At 43.4% G+C, this 19,561-nt stretch overlaps 2 protein-coding genes across 3 annotated transcripts in view; one reads left to right on the top strand and one right to left on the bottom strand.

Moving 5' to 3' along the window:
* Positions 1 to 308: 308 nt before the first annotated feature.
* On the top strand, positions 309 to 14,528 carry AGPAT5 (1-acylglycerol-3-phosphate O-acyltransferase 5). Of its 2 annotated transcripts, none has more exons than XM_078593982.1 (8): positions 309 to 1,634; positions 2,539 to 2,608; positions 3,085 to 3,200; positions 5,059 to 5,169; positions 5,846 to 5,936; positions 6,774 to 6,935; positions 7,482 to 7,605; positions 8,372 to 14,528. In XM_078593982.1, exons 1-8 carry the CDS (start codon positions 1,416 to 1,418, stop codon positions 8,598 to 8,600), a joined length of 1,122 nt encoding a protein of 373 aa, XP_078450108.1. In that variant the 5' UTR covers positions 309 to 1,415; the 3' UTR covers positions 8,601 to 14,528. The 2 variants fall into 2 exon arrangements, with proteins under 2 accessions (XP_078450108.1, XP_078450109.1); XM_078593983.1 differs by having other exon boundaries at positions 323 to 1,634; positions 5,080 to 5,169.
* The window catches only part of LOC144718604 (R-spondin-2-like), a 25,845-nt gene continuing 18,940 nt past the window's right edge, over positions 12,657 to 19,561 (bottom strand). The window contains exon 6 of the mRNA XM_078593984.1: positions 12,657 to 18,385. Coding sequence (XP_078450110.1) covers positions 18,261 to 18,385 — 125 coding nt within the window. The 3' untranslated portion in view covers positions 12,657 to 18,260. The remainder of the gene's footprint in view (positions 18,386 to 19,561) is intronic.

The raw sequence follows: 19,561 nt of genomic DNA, 5'->3' as shown, positions 1-19,561 counted from the left end.
AGTATTTTTCGATCTGAAGACAGTTGATTTAAATTCAAAATGGTCTCAAAGATGACAATTTGGTGAAATACAGTCCCAGTCTGATTGACATCAAAAGCCCAACATGATTAAGAAACACAATCTGTGGCAATATCAAAGCCAGCCATGGATTTCCTTTCACAATGAGCAGTGATGAAACACTCATCCACAGACAGCGTTACCCCTGGCACGGTGACACGTGGCCTGTTCCTCATAAAGTAAAACACTGGATACGTTAAATAACATTTGGTAGTTTGAATTTCAACATCATTTTTTTTAAACTCTCAATTTACATGTTTAAGTGTCATACACGAGTTGTGCATAATATAGTCAAATAAGACTCAAATAAACATAACAGGGAACAAAACATACTTTAAAAGTGTGCGTGTTCTATTATCCAGCCTAAAACTTAATCCAGAAAACTGTGAAGAAACTGCATTGCAGCGGCGTTAACAGAACTTTAAACCCGATGGGAACCAATGAGACGTGTCGCGTACACGGGGATGTTGATATGGGATACACGTGATTATTGAACACATAAACATTGCAAGACCTGTGCAATGCAGTACCGTATTAAATATTCAAAACGTGTCAACGTGTCTTCTCAAATATAAGGACCGGTGTGGAATTTATCCCAGCTGCAGAAATTCCACATTTCCCTGGCGGGGCAGAGTCTCTCCGTAGATGATCACGACTGACTTCAGTGGTGCTATCGTGTCGGCCTCTGACGGATGATTATGGTGATGATGGGCCAAGCCTTGCGTGATCGTGTCCAACGTAAACACGTGTTGCGCGGTGGCGCGTCGCACCGACTCACTGTGCTCTGAGCACGTGTTTCGCGTTTGCAAATCGCCCTCTCGCGGCTTTGGGTGCCGCGCTCTGCCGTAGAGGCGGGGTCACCGGGTCACCATGGCCGCGCCTGTGTGAGTGAGGAGCATTGCAGCCTCCCCGCGTCTCCCTGTCGTCTTGTCGTCATCTGTCTCCTCGTGTCGTCATCTGTCTCCTCGTGTCTCGGTGTATCAGTCTCCCCGTCTGCCGCTGTCCCCTCGCCCCTTCTTGCCCGCTTCCCTCTGCAGCAGTGGCCGTCTCCACGTGTCTCTGTGTCCCCTTCCCTCCGTGTCTGTGATCTTGTCACTCTCTCCTCTGTGCTCACTGCCTCTGCCTCTTCGTATGCCGGCGTCTCCCGGTGGCCTGTCTCCTCCTGCTCAGCCTGTTCTCGTCTCCTCGAGAGGACCCACGAGCTTCCTCCTCCCTTCATCCGCTTGTCTCGTCCGGTTGTCATCGGCTCCCCGCTCCCCTCGCTGTCTTCTCCGTCTCCCCGTCGTCTCCTGCACGTCCCCCTGTCCCCGCTGTCTTCTCCGTCTCCCCGTCTCGTCGTCGTGTCCCGCCGCCCGGCCATGCTGCTGTCCGTGGTGGTCCACACGCACTCGCTGCGCTACTTGGCCCCGGCGGCCGTGATGCTGGGCTCGGCTCCGGCCTACGTGCTGTGCTGGGCGGCGGGGCGCGCCCTGCTGCTGCTGGGGCCCGGCCGGCTGCGGCGGCGCCTGGACGACCGCCTCTACGACCTCTACCAGAGCCTGGTGCTGCTCTTCTTCGAGAACTACACGGGGCTGGAGGTGAGCAGCGAGGGGGGCCAGCAGGCGCCTCGACTTGGCCCCCCACTCACTGCCGCCTCACTGCCCGCGGGTTCGGCCGGGGAGGCTGGGCTCGGTGACTGCGGGGTTTGCGTTCAGGTTTGGGTGACATTGCGGGTGCTCTGTGGCGAACCGCGTCTCTTTCAATACAGAATATAGACACCAAAGCAATGCCGGCCTCGGCTTGGTCAATTGATGACTTCTGTCCGTGCTATGGGTTTCCACAGGGTCATGGTGGAGGCCCACTGCTGCACCTTAAACATTTAACCCTGGCAGCGACCTCGGCCAAGGGCTGTTGTGACCAGTTGCCTGAACACCTTAAACTGGGTCGCTTTTCAAAACAGCACAAACATTGCCGAAGGTGGTTTGTGCAATGGGTTCCACTAGTTGTCGGAGTCTGGGGTGAATTACGGATGTTGCTATGCGTCCAGTGTGAATGGTTGAGGCAAGGTCAACCGCTAAGATGTTGAGTGATTTCTACATAGGCCCACTGAAAGTCATCTGCTCTGAACTATGGAAACAATGAAAACAATGTTAACAGCATTCAATATTGCGTGATTTGCAGTGGCCGGCTGGTTTAGTTGTATATTGTACACGTTATACAAATAGTACTGTCCAGTACAGCTTTTGAAAATGTGATTTTTTCATCGGCCATACGTGTAATGAATGGTGAAGCGAAACTTTGACGGTAATCTCTACAGTACAATAATAACGTTTGCGATCGACTTTACTTGCGTTAGGCCTGCGCTGAAACCACACGGCATGGTTAGACGAAGGTGTTGTGTAAATTTACGTTCAGTGTTTTGTGGCAAGCTGTGGCAATATCGCAACGGCCACTACATTCATCTGAATGTTTACCGACTGTGCATTGTTTATTTTGCCATAGGTTGTCCTCTATGGAGATCTACCTTCTGAAAAGGAAAATGTGATTTACCTGTCCAATCACCAGAGCACAGGTTCGTCTGACAATGTCCTACTTAATTGTACTTAATACGTTAACTATTTTCAACTATAGTCTTTGAAGAATTTCACTTTTTAATATTTATTTATTTTGTACAAATATACCTTCATCAACTCGCACTGATCAGTGTGGTGAAGTATTTTCAGATGACTTATGCCACCATCAACACGATGTGGTGAGGCCTTATTGCAGTCCTTCATATCTCTAATCAATAACATGAAAACTTCTTCATAAGAATTCAGCAGTTGTTGCCCTATGGGCAGACTGGTCCTCTCACCTTGGGTATATGGAATTTCCACCACTGGCTCTGTGCTGCCAGTGGGAATGAGTGTTGTTCAAATCTTTACTTGAGTGGGAAGACACTAACTTCTTTTGAATACTAAAATGCACTAAATAAAGTTTTATGAAAATGCGTTTTCCAGATGTAATGCTGGAGTTAATTGCGTCCATGTGTTCTGTTTCCCTGCGCAGTTGACTGGGTTGTGGCAGACATGCTGGCAGTGAGGCAGAATGCCCTGGGGCATGTGCGCTATGTGCTCAAGGATGGACTGAAGTGGCTGCCCCTCTATGGATGGTATTTTTCTCAGGTGCGTAGGTATTCAGTCCTCCTCGCTGAGTGGTAGCTACAGTTAAACATTTACATGCTCTCAAGGTGCAGTTTTAATACGAAGGCACGTTTCAATTCACCACCACTGAAATGCATTGAATTGTCATAAATGGGAGTCATGATTGATTTCAGTATTTATTTTTTCGTCTTGTTTGTTCCTTATTTGTAATTGTCTCATTTGTTCTAATGTATTCTGTCTTGACTCTCCCCCATGTTCAAGTGCAAGCTCAATATTTTCCTATGACTGATTGCCTCTCTCTATAAAATAAACTTGCCCACTGTTTCTGCACAACTTTTTGAGATGCGTTCGTATTTAAATGTTCAGTAAATCCATGGTGCAGTGCAATCTTTTGCAACCAATTAATACATCATCATTGCCCCCACATAAATTTGAAAATGTTTATTTAAATTGTTGACCAATTTTTAATATTCTAATAGTACACACATGCAATACCTGTACTGTATACAATCACTAGCGGGAAGTACCCGCCGTTGCCCGGGCGAAAAAGACACACACATCGACTTACACACACACAGACATCGACCCACACACACAAACACATCGACTTACACACACACAAATATGGATTCACACACAGACATTGACTTACACACACACACATAGACCGACACAAACAACAAAAACAATCGCCATTCGCCACTAAGTGGTGACGAGCGTTACCACGACGCTTGTTCCCGGGCTATGTGCACCTTGAGGCCACGTGAAGTATCGAACGCCCGCTGGCATGCCACAGGCCGACTGACTGAGATGACTGGCTGATGCACCACCTATGCCCCCTACTGTGCCAACTTGCTGTGCTTTAGCCACCCGGTGCTCCGGTCATTGTTGTGAGCGTCGCTTCTCCGCCCTCCGTTGTTGTTGGAGGGCGACTGCCTCCAACTACACACACACACACACACATCGACTCACACACACACATAGACTCACATACACATCGACCTACATGCACACATATCGACTAACATACACACACATCGACTCGCACACACACATCGACTCGCACACACACATCGACTTACACACACACACACGTCGACTTATACACACACACGTCGACTTACACACACACATCGACTTACACACGCACACATCGACTCGCACACACACATCGACTCGCACACATCGCTACCCCCTCCCCCCACCATCTCCCCGCCCGCTCTACAGTAATAGTATGCAAGCTCTAATATTAGTATCTACCGACCCTATAGTAGTAATTGCACACATTGGGGTGGGGGGGGGAAAGAGGAAATCACACTTTGAAGAATATACCTCAGTCTTGTGTGCTTTTTTGTTGCATTTTTAACGCGAATGAGAATCCCCCCCCACCGAACCCATGCGCATCGCTTGGGGGTGCGCATGCGCAGATGCGTGTGCATTGGCATGCTGGGAGGCGCAATAAATAAATAACAAAGTTCTGCACTAATTCTCTAATTAAAGTACTTTATAGGTGACGGACGCGAAATCGGATTAGCACTGGCTCACCCCACGGTTCGCGAGCCAAATCCCTCGCAAGAGTCAAGCACACACAGACAGAAATTACGTTTATAGGTAAATAAATGTATACTGAAGTGAGTAAACATGAATAGCATTTAAAAAATACACTTCAATGTTTTTTAACTATAGTAACAAATACTACTTAAAATTATTCAATGTATTCTAACTCGTGAAGGACGCAACCTACAAGTACAATCATCGTGTCCTGTTGAGGCGTCTGGAGGCACCATCACGCCGTGACACTTGGACATGGCTTGCGGGATGGCACAGTAAGAACCGGGGCATGTGTAAATATTCACGCTTGGTATGGAGAGGTTCACAGGCCACCCCGTTGTGCCTGCAGCACGGCGGAGTTTACGTGAAGCGCAGGGACCACTACAACGAGAAGGCCATCGAGAGGAAGCTGAAGGCTCAAATGGAGGCACAAATCCCGGTGAGCCTTGTGCTGCTGTACATCGTTGAAATGTTGTATGCAGCATGCTAAAGAGGTAGTGGATATAAAACACATACTCTACGGTTTAGCTTTAATACAGCCTATCTAAGCTTATGGAGTATCAAGTCTGGCAATCGCGTATCGTCTAGCAAATGTTATTTTCTTATGGGTGGCTTGCATCATTTTGCACCTCATTAAGGTTTATGGCTACATTGCGTTTAGGAACAGCATGTTCGGCTATTGTGAAATATGAATAAGGATGACCGGTGACAATGTTTATATGAAGTGAATACAATGAATAATGTTCGTGGGGAAGGTTGGTAGCAATTGCCCTGAGAGCAATTTTCATGAAGTAAGATCCTTAATATATGCGCTGAAATAGATTAATAAGTAGCCTCATGCTTCAGCTATGTTGATATATGCAGAGACTACATGTAATCAATAACTGTCCTGCATGATTATGAGCCACTTAAATTTCCTCTCAAGTTTCTCTCATTGGAAACATATTGAGTGCTCCGTATGTTGGGACTTCCTTCATTTCGACCATAAAAAATTCATGCATACTGCCAGTTTTCTTCTTTTTTTAACTGCATGTCAGTGCACGACTGTGCTTAATTGAATGGTACAGTTCAGCAGAAAAAGGCTGTTGTGATGTTCATCAACTATGATTCCACAGATGTACTTGGTGATTTTCCCAGAAGGAACTAGGTACAACCCAGAGGCAGCAAATGTTATTGAAGCCAGCAAAGCATTTGCAAACAAGGAAGGTGAGTCATTCTGCATAACTTAAAGAGACGTAATTCAAAATGTCTCTGCGATATCAGTGTTCTCTAAATATCCTCCAATTGTTCATTATTTTTTTTCAGTTTTAATGACCTGACAGTACAATGACTGTAATGCTTATATTTCGGCTTTCTCATTTATGTGCCTACATTTAAATTCAGCTTGGTAGAGTTGAGGGTCGGGGACCTGACTAATTTGGAAGGTTGAGAGTTCAAATCCCATTCAATGTTTTACTTCACACATCATCATTACGTTCCTTCCTGAGTTTATAAAATTAATATAACTGTGTTTAAAGTGAATATTAGTAGTCTTAAGGAGAGAGTATTTCCCTCTACTGGAATGCGGAAATTCCACTGCTGGCTCCGGACAGTCTACGGCTATGAGTGTTACCTTATTTTTATTTGAGCAGGGAGACACTGCTTTGGTGGTTATTGCCATGAAGTCCTTGATACACTGGAAGTCATCACCAGCAGGAGTCACTGCACCACTTTCTATTGTACACCTTTTTCTGCCAGAATTTGAACACATCTGATTGCTGTTCTCCCTTGTGGTAAATTGGTTTGGCATTTTTCAAACAGATCGCAGACAGAGGTCGCAAGACTTTCATGGCTGTGTGTTATATAAACCAATCATTGTAAATCAAACACTTTACACCAAACATTGTTTTAATTGGCTATACAGAACTCTTGTCACTCAATGTCATTGCGTACCAATTTGCCCTTGTTCATCACAATCGCCCTTGAATTTCTCTAGTACCTGAAGAGATTGTGATTGCAGGTGGTGCCGTGAGACAGTGATGAGGCAGCAACCCATGTTTGCAGGCTTGCCCGAGCTGAGCCACGTGCTGACTCCGCGTATCAGGGCCACGCACGCTGCCCTCAATGCCATGAGCGACCACTTGCACGCTATATACGACATCACCGTGGCGTACGAGGGCACGCTTGATGCCGCCGGGCGACGCAAGACAGCCCCCAGCATGCCCGGTTAGCACACACAACCGCCGGCACACAGGAAGTTCACTGCAGTTGTAGATGTGCGCTTGTGAAGCCGCCATTGTGCTCAGGAAAACAAGGACCCTTAATACTCACGGTTTTTAATCGGGTAACGGTGGCCGCCGCACGAAACATGAATGCAGATCAGAGGTAGCTTTTGTAACTTGCTACTTGTGAGCTCACATTTTACTTATTGATTAGTTGTGTAGTTGCAGTCATGTAATAACATTGTAATGTTGGTCTTTATTACTTTGTCAGGTCTTTACAATGTCAATTTAATTATCTGTACAGAGTGAAATTACTCCCTTAAATAATGTTATGAACATGCCACTGCATGACGAATTTAAGTTTTGATGCTCTGAGGTTTTGTCACTCACATTTTTCATCTTATTAAGAATGGATGTTATATAATTTAGCAATTTTCTTGCACAGATACAGGACTTTATAGGACAATTGGGAAAATGATCTTTCCTTTAATCATTAAAAGTTGATGATTTGACTGCCAGCGCGTGGTTTGCGCGATGCGTTTGCATTCAGAGTTCCTGTGCTGCGAGTCTCCACGTGTCCACATCCACTTTGAGCGCATCGACATCCAGGAAGTGCCACACGAGCCTCATTTCTTCAAGCTCTGGCTGCACGAGCGCTTTGAGAAGAAGGATAAGTATGCGGGCTCAGAGGACACGGCTGCACTCAACAGAGCCACGAGTAATTTCTTATCAGCAAAAGGCCATATGATCAGTCTTCCCATCATGCCTTGCATGTCACGTAACCACCATGCTGCTTGTATAACGGATGCAGCCATATACAGTAGCCTGTGTGCATAATGTGTTAATTCTCTGCTGTTTAGACATCATAATAAGATGATATGCATTGTTATGGACTTGATTAACCTTCAATTAAATCGATATCCAATGTTTAAGATGATCTTAACCCATTCAGAGTAATTGTTCCATTTATAGGGAAGCCTGATAAATTATAGAACCATTTACTCTTTTCCTAATTAATTGGGATGGATTGTTTTCAATGTATGTTGACAAATGTCTGTTTTTTTTAAAAACGTAGGTGGTGGACGAGCATTAGTACTGTACACAATGTCCTCCCCGTCTGATTGATGATTGCTACTGGGAATTTTCTAATGATCTTTTACAAAACATGACATGACATGGCAATTCCCCAGTGAACTTACGAGGGAGCTGTGGGATTTAGGATCGTCTCCTTTTTAATGCGTGGCATCACGTGTGAATCATTTATGTTCTCCCCTGCTTGTAAACAATTTGATTGCCTCAATTCGTACTCGGTGGCGAGGGCCCTGACCACCCTGGCCAATCGGGTCACATAAAACCCGATGCCTCAACTGCTACGAGCCGGAATCCTTACGGGCATGGGCATGCCGTCAACTGCCTCGCCATCCCCCCCCCTCCCCGCAGGCTGATGGCTGACTTTTACGAGCGAGCGGCCATGAAGGGAGGCGAGTGGGGCTTCCCCGGCAGCCCCAAGGCCTCCCGCCTGCGCCTTCGCCGTACGCTGCCATCGGCCGTGTTCCTGGCCACGCTCACTCTGCCCATGCTGCTCACGGAGACGGGGCGCTCCATCTACTGGAGGACCTGGCTGTATGGGACGCTGCTGGGCTGGGCGTGGGTGGCAGCATTGCCTTGAGGCAGAATCCGCTGGCCCCTCTCCTCATGCTGCAGGTTTGAGTCCAGGGCATTGAGTGATGCTGCTCAATGATTGATGTAATGCTTTCAGGTGAAACAGTCATTGGAATGGAGCTCTCTTATTCACATTTTAAAGGTGACATTTGGAATGTGATTTGTTGATGTGTGGATGTGTTGTAATGAATGCATCAAGTAAAGTATGCTTGATACTGGTTCTAAAACTACAATGAAAACAATATTGCAAGCCTCTTGATAAATTGCGAAGCTTATTTTAGGCTGAAGAAAAAAATATAGCATATAATGTAAAAATTATAGTTTTAGTTCTTGGCTGTGCATTATTGTGAATGCTTTGTTATGCTTTTCCTGATTTTTTGGCACATTTTATTTTACTCAAATGAGCTTATCTCCACAATGAATGCAGTAGTTTAATTAATCTGAAAGCCAGTGTTTAATCACATTACACTCCATGTTACCAACCCATATTGCGGTGGCTACATTATATTTAAATAATTTACGAGTAATGGAATTGAAAAATGCTGTACCAGTAGCCTCGCGGCTTATTGATTTGGCCCTTGTGAAATAAAAATGTAAATTATGATCCATCCGAAGCAGACTTCTGTATGAGAAACATTTGGCAGCCCTTTCCTTATGAAAACAAATGTCATCTCTTAAATCGCTCATGAAATTGGTACAAACGCTGTTGCGTACAGTTTACATTTTTATTTCTCTTGCATTTTATGCTTTTTTCTTGTTAATGTCAAACGCATGGAAATGTTCGCTCTTCAGAGTATGTGCCACATCTGTTGTCTGGTCCTTGGACCTGTAAACACTCAGTTTGTTTGAGATCTTTGAGAAATTCGACCTTTGTTAATATTGGCCTCACACAATATTGATGTACATTTGAACTATTACACTTAACCGAGTAGAAGTTAATTGCTGCAATTGTAACGTATATATTCTGGTGTTTCAATTGCAGAAATTAACGTTATGTAACGTGCTATTTTTATTTATTGCAAGTTGTAAACATTCATTGCTCATCTTTATAAATATTACTGCATTGAAACACTGAAGTTAACACTGAGGCATGCCCTTCACACTGGTGGTCTTGAGCCAGTGTTCCACATTCCTGTTGACTTCTTACAGAGTACATATTTTATCAAACGTGGAGGGATAATTGGCTAAGAAGACTCCCAACTGGAATATGATCCCGCAACCTTCCTGTTGGGGGCGAAGTACTCTGGCACTGTGCCACCCTCCTGTCCAGACCTTAAGTAATGATTGAAGTGTGCCAAGTCGTCAGTAGAAGTGCTGCAGTACTGACGCTGTCCGCTAGAGGGTAATGGTGCGCAACATCCGGTGTGTGTATGTAGGGGTTGCAGGTGGATGCGAGTCGTAATGTCACCACTTCCACATTCAGATTAATGTGCCGTTCTATGTATGTATGTACTCACCTTGTAAATATTTTGCAATTGAGTGAATAACAATTTATGTTGGATTTGTTGCATTTTTATGAAATTGGAAGCACATCTGAAAAATGTGCTATCCCAGCAACCTTTGAGCGCGTGCAAGGCAGGACAACACACCACCACAATGTACTTTGAACACAGTCTTCACTGAGTAAAAAGCGCCAGGTTTGTGTTGTTACAGTTTACAGTGTATAATGTAAACGTGTTGCTAGATATGTCTCCATTTAAATGTGCGATGCATAATCGTTTATCTAAAAGTTGTGGTTCAGTTATTGTACTCTTACAAATTGTTCTCATGAGATAAAAGTTTAAATTACCCCCATCATGAAGTATTCAAGTTGGTTCAGTTTTTTTAATGCATTTCCAGAACGCAATTTAATCATTCCTTTGTCCTCTGAAACAAGGACATTTGATATCAATTTTGGCACGAGTATTGAGAGCATACCAATCAAGATATTACTTGACAGGAAAGAAATGAAAGGTCTTTAAGAAACACAATTTCACTGCATTCCCACTGTACTTGATGGTTAATAGCCATGACTTTGATCAGAATGTACAATCAGCCTCAGCTTTAATAATCTCATTTGGGATCTCCATTGTTGTTGTCATTGTATTCTTCTATTTACTTTAATTTTGCCATAGAAACCACACCAAGTATTTATCGTATACAAAACAAGTCTATGTCATAAGCTCATGAGCATTTATGAACGGCTTGTTTCATTTTCCCTTGCATAAAAATCACAGCACTATTTGCCACTGAACACTGCACCATCGCATATTGCTACGTCTTTGAGGATTTTGTTGTAGTGTCATCTGGCCAAACTCCTTGTCCTTTTGACATGTTTTTTTAGCAGTGGAAGTTTACATGAAAGCAGTACGTTATGGCGCTTTGTGGCACTTTCAGATGTCATGAGGGTGTGGTTAGCAGTGTGAGTGAAGGTATTGGTGTGCATGTGTTTGCAGTACATTGCAGTTGGATTTTATATCTCAACTCCTCATGGTCTGGAGTCTGATTTAGGCCATGAGGCAGATAATTGCATACAATGCGTGTGTGCAATTAATAGCATGTATGTATTTGGTGTCGTACACACAATTGTATGTTGCAGCATTTTTTTTATTCATACTGTGAAATTAAATTACCATAGTATTCAAAATATACATTTTAGATAAAGTGTCTTAGTTATTATTTAACAAAACCCACAGCAAGTCATTGTCACCAAATTGGCAAGTAAAACATGTGTTTTTCACACCTTATATTTTAATACATCTCGTATAAAATGTTCAAGTGAAAATGTCTACTGTCTACAGCACACTGCTCTCTAAACTAGGGCTGCGATGGCAGTATTGGCAAAGACTTGCCCCTGTGTGGTGTGTGACTGAAGGCCCATGTCCCGCTCATCACCATCAGGATTACCCTTGAGAATGGACGGGAGGGTTGGAGTTGGTCATTAAAACGTTAACGTCACTTGAGCTACATACTAGCATTACAGAGTGACTACAGTTTACAATCTGTGCTTAATAATGCATGAGAGGGGTTTAATGACTCATGCAGTGATAGCGAGTTACACTTAGTGTTGTATTTTAGTATGTACTCATCATTAGAAGTTCATAATGAGTTTAAAGGGGTACATTTTGTACTGTACTACAACATGTTGCGCTCACCATACAAATAGTACTAAACAATGCAACTGTTAACGTTTAAAAAATGCTGTTACTACATTTCCCAGGCCATGACTCCATTTTAACTTCCATGGTCATTCTGGGTGATGAATGATTAATGATTTCACCAAATGATAATGACAATAATAAATGACAACCTCTAGAGTGCCGTAACATGGCAAGCCATTACAAGGCCGATCGAGTTCAAAATACCAATACAGTATATATGCTTGCTTTTATAGGCATGCCTTACGTTAACAAAAAATCACAAATCACATAAAAACACACTTTCAAATGATGGAATGGGTTAACTTTTTTCTATGTATTGTCTCGATGAAATGTGCCATTGGCATGACTTGGATATAACGTGCCGCGATTGTACGTATACCTCCTGAGATACAACACACTCCTCGATACGCTACTCATTTTTGGAATTCAAACAACCCTTGAATTGCACTATGTGAATGTTAATGCCTTTGCTACAATGCTAATATCCGTGTTGTGGAGTCGTGGAGGGTGCTGTGGGGCCCCCTGGTGGAGCCTGGAGATGCCTCGTGGCAGAGAGCCTCTGTTTAACTGCAACGCTGCTGACCGAGCGTGTTGCTCAGAAAATACGAACAAGCAGAAATACATCTGCAGATGTATTTAAATCCATAAGTCATCCATACAATCTGCCTTTTACACATTTAATTAGTTGACACGCAAATCCAAACAATTCAATGTGTGATGGAAAAAATCGACGCAAAATTTAAAAAATAATTTCACGGCATTGTTTTTTTAATTATAATACAGTGGCTAGGGTAGCCACTTTTACAGTTTTAATAAACACAGTTCTCAAATGGCCTTTCCTGTGGCTAAATAGTTTAAATCAGTGCACATTACCCACTGTGACATGAATCGTAGATGTGTACACTGACAAAGAAAATTTTATAAAAAAAATGAAAAGTGCATCGGCATGTAGAGATGTTTGCTGGGAATTGCATGGAGAGACAGGAAGACGTGGTTCAGAGACCACAAGCAAATGAGAGTCAAATTGACTGTCAAGGAAAGTAAATGGGCTTGGGCACATCGCTAGATTGGCAGCCAAATGTGCTGGAAGGGAATGGCAGCCAAAGATGACAAGATACCCGACAGGGTGACCATGATGGAGATGGAGCGATGAGATTAGTTCACATGTAGGAGTGAACATAGATTGGTGGTTCACAAGGCCATGAAGGATGGTGTTGGCAGAGGCCTTCATAAAGCAGTGGATAGATGTGGTATGACTTAACTTCCTAGTAAGTGTATTTTAGGATTATTTTCTCATTTATTTTACTAAACTAGCCTACTCTTCCGAATGTTATTGTATCAAGTATAAATTCAAACGATACCGGGGCATGCTGCCCATTCACTGGGTGGCAAAGAGGACAAATGAGGCCGCACTCGAAGAATGACAAACAGCCAAGGGATCCCTGAAGAAGAGGCAACAGTGGCTTAAAGATAATCACCCAAGGGATGTGTGATGGAAGAGGCGTCGTAGGGAAAGCCCATCAAAAAGATGGGAGGGAGTGTGTCCGTAGGAAGAATGCTAAAAGAGCAGAGGAAGTGGAGAAGGATCATGCTTCATTGTGGAAAGTCCCACAGAGGAAATGTGAAACGATTACAAGTTTAAACATAGCATTGCTTCATAATACGTTTATTTTCCCACTGGATCATGTTTAAAAAGTGGAAATTTTACATTCTAACTTATTAACAGCATTATGATATCGTTTGTAATTATTTTGCTCAATCAGATGCAAATGTGTCAGTAATCCACCAATGCACTGAATACTAATTTTGTTTATTATTTTTGCATATGAGTCCTCAGATACAGTGCAAGTGCCTAACGTAACGCATAATATTTAAACATCTGCATAGAGTAGTTTATGCTGTACACTGTCTGGGGAGATTTGTCTTTATCTGTCAGATTATTGCATTTAACAACAAGGCTCTTCAGGGTGGTATTTGAGAATCTTGCGATGTAAAACCTTGGATTGACCTAGGACGTACTGACGTTCACAACACCGGTACCGCTTTCATGATCCTATGCAACGTAACATCATAAACAAAGGCAATTATAAAGAGTCACTTTGTATTTTGCAAACAAACCCCAGTGGTCTGCACTTATAGTTCTCCGGTTCTGCTCTCATCCTTGTCTACCACCTGTTGTCCAATACTCATGTTCTCTTCATTCACATGCAGATGAGAGAGGGTACTTGTGACATGCATAATATGTGATGTAAGGAGCAGGGCCATGGTGTGTGGGTATTGGGTGAGCTGATAACTATTGGTCCAGCTTTTGTATACAACTTGCCTTTATAAAAGAAAAACTGGAATTTGGCTGTCATTTAAATACAATTGTAAATGTGTATATTAAAAAAAAATGTGAGTTCAAAGTTGAAGGTGAGTTTCAACAAACCATGTTATACAGATTAAGGTTGCATGCTTCATGTAATGAGTGGCCTTCAAGGAGGTTAGATTTAGATTAACCTGGCTAAATTAGCACTCGCATAGCAATGCCGTAACATAACGAAGGTTGATGGAGCTTCTTAAATTCCAGACCTCGAGCCTCCCCGACACGTTCTTATCAGTGTCCTCTTCATGGCTACGTGAAGGATAAAGGTGCATGGTGCATCTGTATATTACTAAACATGGCAAAGCTAAACTAGCGGGAGGCTGAGGACTGTGGTTTAGGAACAAAGCTTTATAATGTAAAAAAAAAAGTCATAGTTTTGTTTTACATTTTGTCAAAATGATATAATAAACATTTAATGAAAGCTGGCAAACCTGACTTTTTGTCTGTTATAACTCTTGCATTTGACTTTGTTGGTGAATTTGATTAAAATCCTGTTCTGTCTATGCATCTTTAAAGTGCTCTGTGTGAATGCTGTATGGTTCTGTCGGGTGGCAAATCAACAATAATGGCAGTATTCCTGCGTACACACGTTAGGTAATTTCGCGTTGTAATTTACGATTCAATATTATCCAGAAATATCAAAGTGAACATGGGATCACTCTCTTGAAGGCCCATTTTCTCAGATTCAGCAGTGCTTGTTCTGTATGTAAATTGTACATTTAATCAATCTACTTTGCTTGTAAACTGCACTGAAGCAGCAAGTGTGAACATGTCTTTTTTACCATACATTACCTGCCAATAAGCAGGATTACTGGCTTTAGTCATCGCAAACATTTTTTTACGTCTTTGAAAGAACCACAAAATGTAGTGCACACTTAGGTGGAGGCAGTGGTAAAGTTGCAAGCCTAGTTGTGCCAGTGAAGAGTTATTGATATGCAGATCCGTATTCATAATCCGCAGGCTGTGGATTAAGTCTATAATCTATGCTGCACTTAATCTTGCTTTTCCCAAGATTGATTTCCTTTGACATCAGACAGCTTAAGAGGTACCAGTGTTTTGGGAGCTTTTGTCCTGGTGAAGGGGGCAGCTCTTTGTTCAAATTCCACTTTCACAAAAGGCAGCTTAGTGTGTGTTGTCTGGATTTACATCGACCCTGTAATTGGCTGTGGCAATGTCGAAGAGGGCTTGCAGCGGGTTGCCCTCTCCGCGACGGCAGTCTGGCTTGGCGGTTGCTCGTTTAAACTGCATTTCCAACAAAGCATTCATTAGCCACGGACATAAGATATGCACATGCATTTGCATGATCTCAAAGTACCTGTTGAACACATGCTAGAGATTATGATGGTTGTTCGTAAGGTGTGGTCACATTGAGATGCTCTATCAATCCATACTGCATTAATAAATCATTACCGAATATTTTTTCGAAAGCAGCCGAACCAGGATGATTGCAGACCTGCCACTTCGTGAAGTATTTATGTATGTTGAACATATTTGGCACCATACGTATCCAACCGTGCTAATCATAGGCGCGAAATGAAGGGCGTCAGTGACGGCACTAGAGGGTCCTCCGGGCAGCGCACCTGAAAGTCAAGTAGTTGCGACTTAATTCTTTATCGTAAAAAATAGCTCAATGTAGTAAGTCTGTGATAAGAAAAAATCCCTGGTAATTACAAAGCAACATTTAGTTTTGTTGGCTGCATCTTTTAGCTGGGAAAGAGAAAGAGGAGCTGCTCGCACTCACTCCCCTCTGTGCCCCGTCTGCCTCGGGAAGAATCCAGCATCACGCGTTCACGTGACGGTAGTGGGCAGAGGTCACGACCTTGGTGTGCGGTGAGGTGGGTCTGGCCGCAGCCGATATTCGTCTCCTTTTTGAAGGATGGCCAAGTGGCAATGCCCTGTTTGGTTATTGGCTTTGCGCACACTTATTGACATTATGCATAACATCTGTTTTTTTTTATTGGCATTCACCCCTGTGCAATGGGTGTTTAAAACGAAACCACACAAACATGTAACACTGAACTTGCCGATGTAAAAATCACACATTCATTTTGGTTCAAACTGTACTTTGGTTACTTTATTGCACTTTTGTTTTACAAGAGCTGTTTACAAAAATGTGATGATGAACCTCCTTGGGTCAGGTAATACTTGCCTGTAAATTCCCCTCGTATATTTAACTAGAATTGTTTAAAAAGTAGCCCAGTGTATACCTTCTGCGAGCTCAGGCAAAGGTTTGCTCAGTATTGTGTTTACATGATGCATATAATATTTGCAATGTTATAATGTGCGCCAGGTGTAAAAGTAAGGCACATTGGCAATTATTTTAAACTATTAAAAAGCAGATTTGAAGTTGGTAATACGGATAGGCAAATAATAAATGTATTATATAAATTACATCTGTCATCCTCAACAGTTTATATATCAGTTGCAATGCTATTTGTAACTAAAATGGGACGTTACTATTTATTAGGGCTTAATTTTGTGTCTCCATAATCTTTCCACGTTGAGCAATCTAGGGGTTCTTTGCAATTACTTCCTAATTTTACTTTTGGATTGGGTAAAATTGTCAGCAAGAATTTGCAATTTGGGGAAGGTACAAAGACTGAAGTTTGAAAAAAACGTTGAGTCATGTTCACTTCTTGGAAGAAGCCGATTTTTACCAATGTTGGCAGAAAAACAACCAAAACTATGGAATTTTACAATAATATGAATGTTTTCCCATGAATATTGGTGAACACTTCCTTTGCCAAAACATGTTGGGCCAATTCATGATCAATTACTGGGGTCAAGGTGTGAGACGTCTAGAAATGTGGCAGGTAATGGAACAATAAAACATTTTACTTATTAAACTGACAAATCCCTTGAGACGGAACATCCTGTTTGCTAAGGTGTCAAGGGTAGATACGTTAATTGGAGTTCCAATCCACGAGTTGCAGCTTAAATTGGTGGTTCAGCCAAAACCTGCACATTTGGTTTTTCCTGTAAAATACATTTGTTTAAATCCGTGGGACCAAACGTTAACGTCATTAGTTACGTGGTCTCTGCAGCTGTACGTACCTGCGCGGTGTACTGTATGTATATACAACTCGTCTAAAAACAAACTGCTCTTCAAAATAAATCTGCATTGTGATAATAGTAATTAGCAGTGTACATTTTTTTTATACTTTACATAATAACATTGTTTATTCTCTTGCAAAAATCAACGCGACCGCAGGGTTTATTTGAACTCTGCTGGCTGGCTCTCGCTCAGCCCTCCTCCGCACGCGCTCCCCTCGCTGCGCTGCGAGTCTGGGAGCAGCAGCAGGTGCAGCAGGGGGCGTGTGTCTGTCTGCACGTCTGATCCGGGAACGTGCGCTCCGCCTGTGATCTCTTGATAACGTTTCCCAAGGAATGCATTCTCTGTGGTCCATCAAGCGGATCCAGATTCCTGTCGGACGTCTGTCATCGAAATGTGTTGCTCGGGTTATTGAGTTCACAATATTTAATTAAGAAACACACTGGCATTCCGGAAGGGAATTATGACAATCCTTATTTGCGAGCAATTTGGCAATGGTAGTCATTGTCCCACACGGCGTCACGGAAGTGAACTTCTGCGCCAGCTCGTGCCCTTGTTCGCTCTCTCCATCGACTGCTGCGCTTGGACAAATAACAGTGAAGTCAAAGTGCTGTCCCGGACAAAAACAACGCACAGCCAAGCGTGCGGCATCAAACAGACACCGGGCACGCAAGCGATTCATGAAATGGGCAGCGTCCCACAGCAGTAGACCTCACTTGTTCCATTTCACATTTGCAGAGTGCATGGATCTGCTAAGACGGTCGTGTTCAGTCATCGCAGAAGCTGCTCACGGTTATTGCGAGGTGCCGACAGATCAGGTGCGTGACCTCTGTCTGCCATTTACTCATGGCACACTGCCCTACTGTGTCTTCTCGGCTTTTTCTTCGTGCTCATTCCACTGCATTTAGTCTCGAGTCTGTGCAATCAGAAGCGATGTTATTGTAATAAAATAAACGGGTTTAATAAAAGCTCCCTTTGTGCTCTCACTCTCCATCCCAGTGGCATTCCCAATGCAAATTGTACAGTGCCTTAAATAACAATTCCAGCAGCAGCAGCAGTGACGCATTCACCGTGAGTCCGTGCCTGTCCCTGCGGCCCCACGCGCCCCCCTCACTGCCCGCTCGCGCCCGTGGGCTGCACTTCTCGCTGTGGTTGCTTTGCTCGGTCCTTCTTGCGATTTTTTTTAATTGGTTTATTTTTGGCATCCCGATGTCCCGGTTCTTTTTTTCTTTTTTCTGCAATAAAGGAAGTTAAAAACGTCAATCCGATTATTCAACAAAATACATTCATAAGCCATATCAAAAGTTAACAAAACTATTTTGTACAAGTATTAAAAAAGAATGAAACATTGTTTTTGTTTGCGTGCAAAAAGGGCTTTACCCCTCAGTGTCATGCATGGTATTAAGTTGTTGACAGGTGCTGCTAAGTAAGGGAGATGGAAGCAGCCTGGGAGCAGATGGCATTCTTGCTCGACCAGGCACGAACCCGAACGAGCGAGCAACGCGTTTACACGTGCAGCCTGCTCTAGAATAAGGTGTGTAGGTTGACTGAGTGTATGTACACGTGGTGTGTAGGTTGACAGAGTGTGTACACGTGCTGTGTAGGTTGACAAGAGTGTGTACACGTGCTGTCTAGGTTGACTGAGTGTGTGTACACGTGATGTGTAGGTTGACAGTGTATGTACACGTGGTGTGTAGGTTGACAGAGTGTGTACACGTGCTGTGTAGGTTGACAGAGTGTGTACACGTGCTGTGTAGGTTGACTGAGTGTGTGTACACGTGCTGTGTAGGTTGACTGAGTGTGTGTACACGTGGTGTGTAGGTTGACTGAGTGTGTGTACACGTGCTGTCTAGGTTGACTGAGTGTGTGTACACGTGATGTATAGGTTGACAGAGTGTGTACACGTGCTGTGTAGGTTGACAGAGTGTGTACACGTGCTGTGTAGGTTGACTGAGTGTGTGTACACGTGCTGTGTAGGTTGACTGAGTGTGTGTACACGTGGTGTGTAGGTTGACTGAGTGTGTGTACACGTGCTGTGTAGGTTGACTGAGTGTGTGTACACGTGGTGTGTTGGTTGACAGTGTATGTACACGTGCTGTGTAGGTTGACAGAGTGTGTACACGTGCTGTGTAGGTTGACAGAGTGTGTACACGTGCTGTGTAGGTTGACAGAGTGTGTACACGTGCTGTGTATTGGGCCAGATGACTCGGCGGTCGAGCGGGCGGCTCGCGATTGGAATGTTGCGAGTTAAAATCCTCGTTGGAGGCTGACTCCTCTCTCATTTCTCCAAGGTTGATAAAAGAGAGTACCGCTTGACAAGCGCCATGTGGAAATGTTGACGACCCATCAAGCGACGCTCGCAGGAATTGTTTATTTTATTGACATAAAATCCACACTTGGGTTTTAACTCA

This window comes from Lampetra planeri, chromosome 5 (assembly GCF_965212315.1).
Source record: "Lampetra planeri chromosome 5, kcLamPlan1.2.h2, whole genome shotgun sequence".
NCBI classification, from domain to species: domain Eukaryota; kingdom Metazoa; phylum Chordata; class Hyperoartia; order Petromyzontiformes; family Petromyzontidae; genus Lampetra; species Lampetra planeri.
Note: the sequence above shows the minus strand (reverse complement) of the source record. Positions and strands in the feature narration are given on the sequence as shown.

What these genes read in the sequence shown, in the direction of transcription:
- AGPAT5 (XM_078593982.1), top strand. Translation starts at nt 1,416, where the DNA reads ATGCTGCTGTCCGTGGTGGTCCACACGCACTCGCTGCGCTACTTGGCC. An exon ending in GTCCAATCACCAGAGCACAG is followed by an intron (nt 2,609 to 3,084) that starts GTTCGTCTGACA and finishes TTCCCTGCGCAG; the next exon opens with TTGACTGGGTTGTGGCAGAC. An exon ending in GACAGCCCCCAGCATGCCCG is followed by an intron (nt 6,936 to 7,481) that starts GTTAGCACACAC and finishes GTTTGCATTCAG; the next exon opens with AGTTCCTGTGCTGCGAGTCT.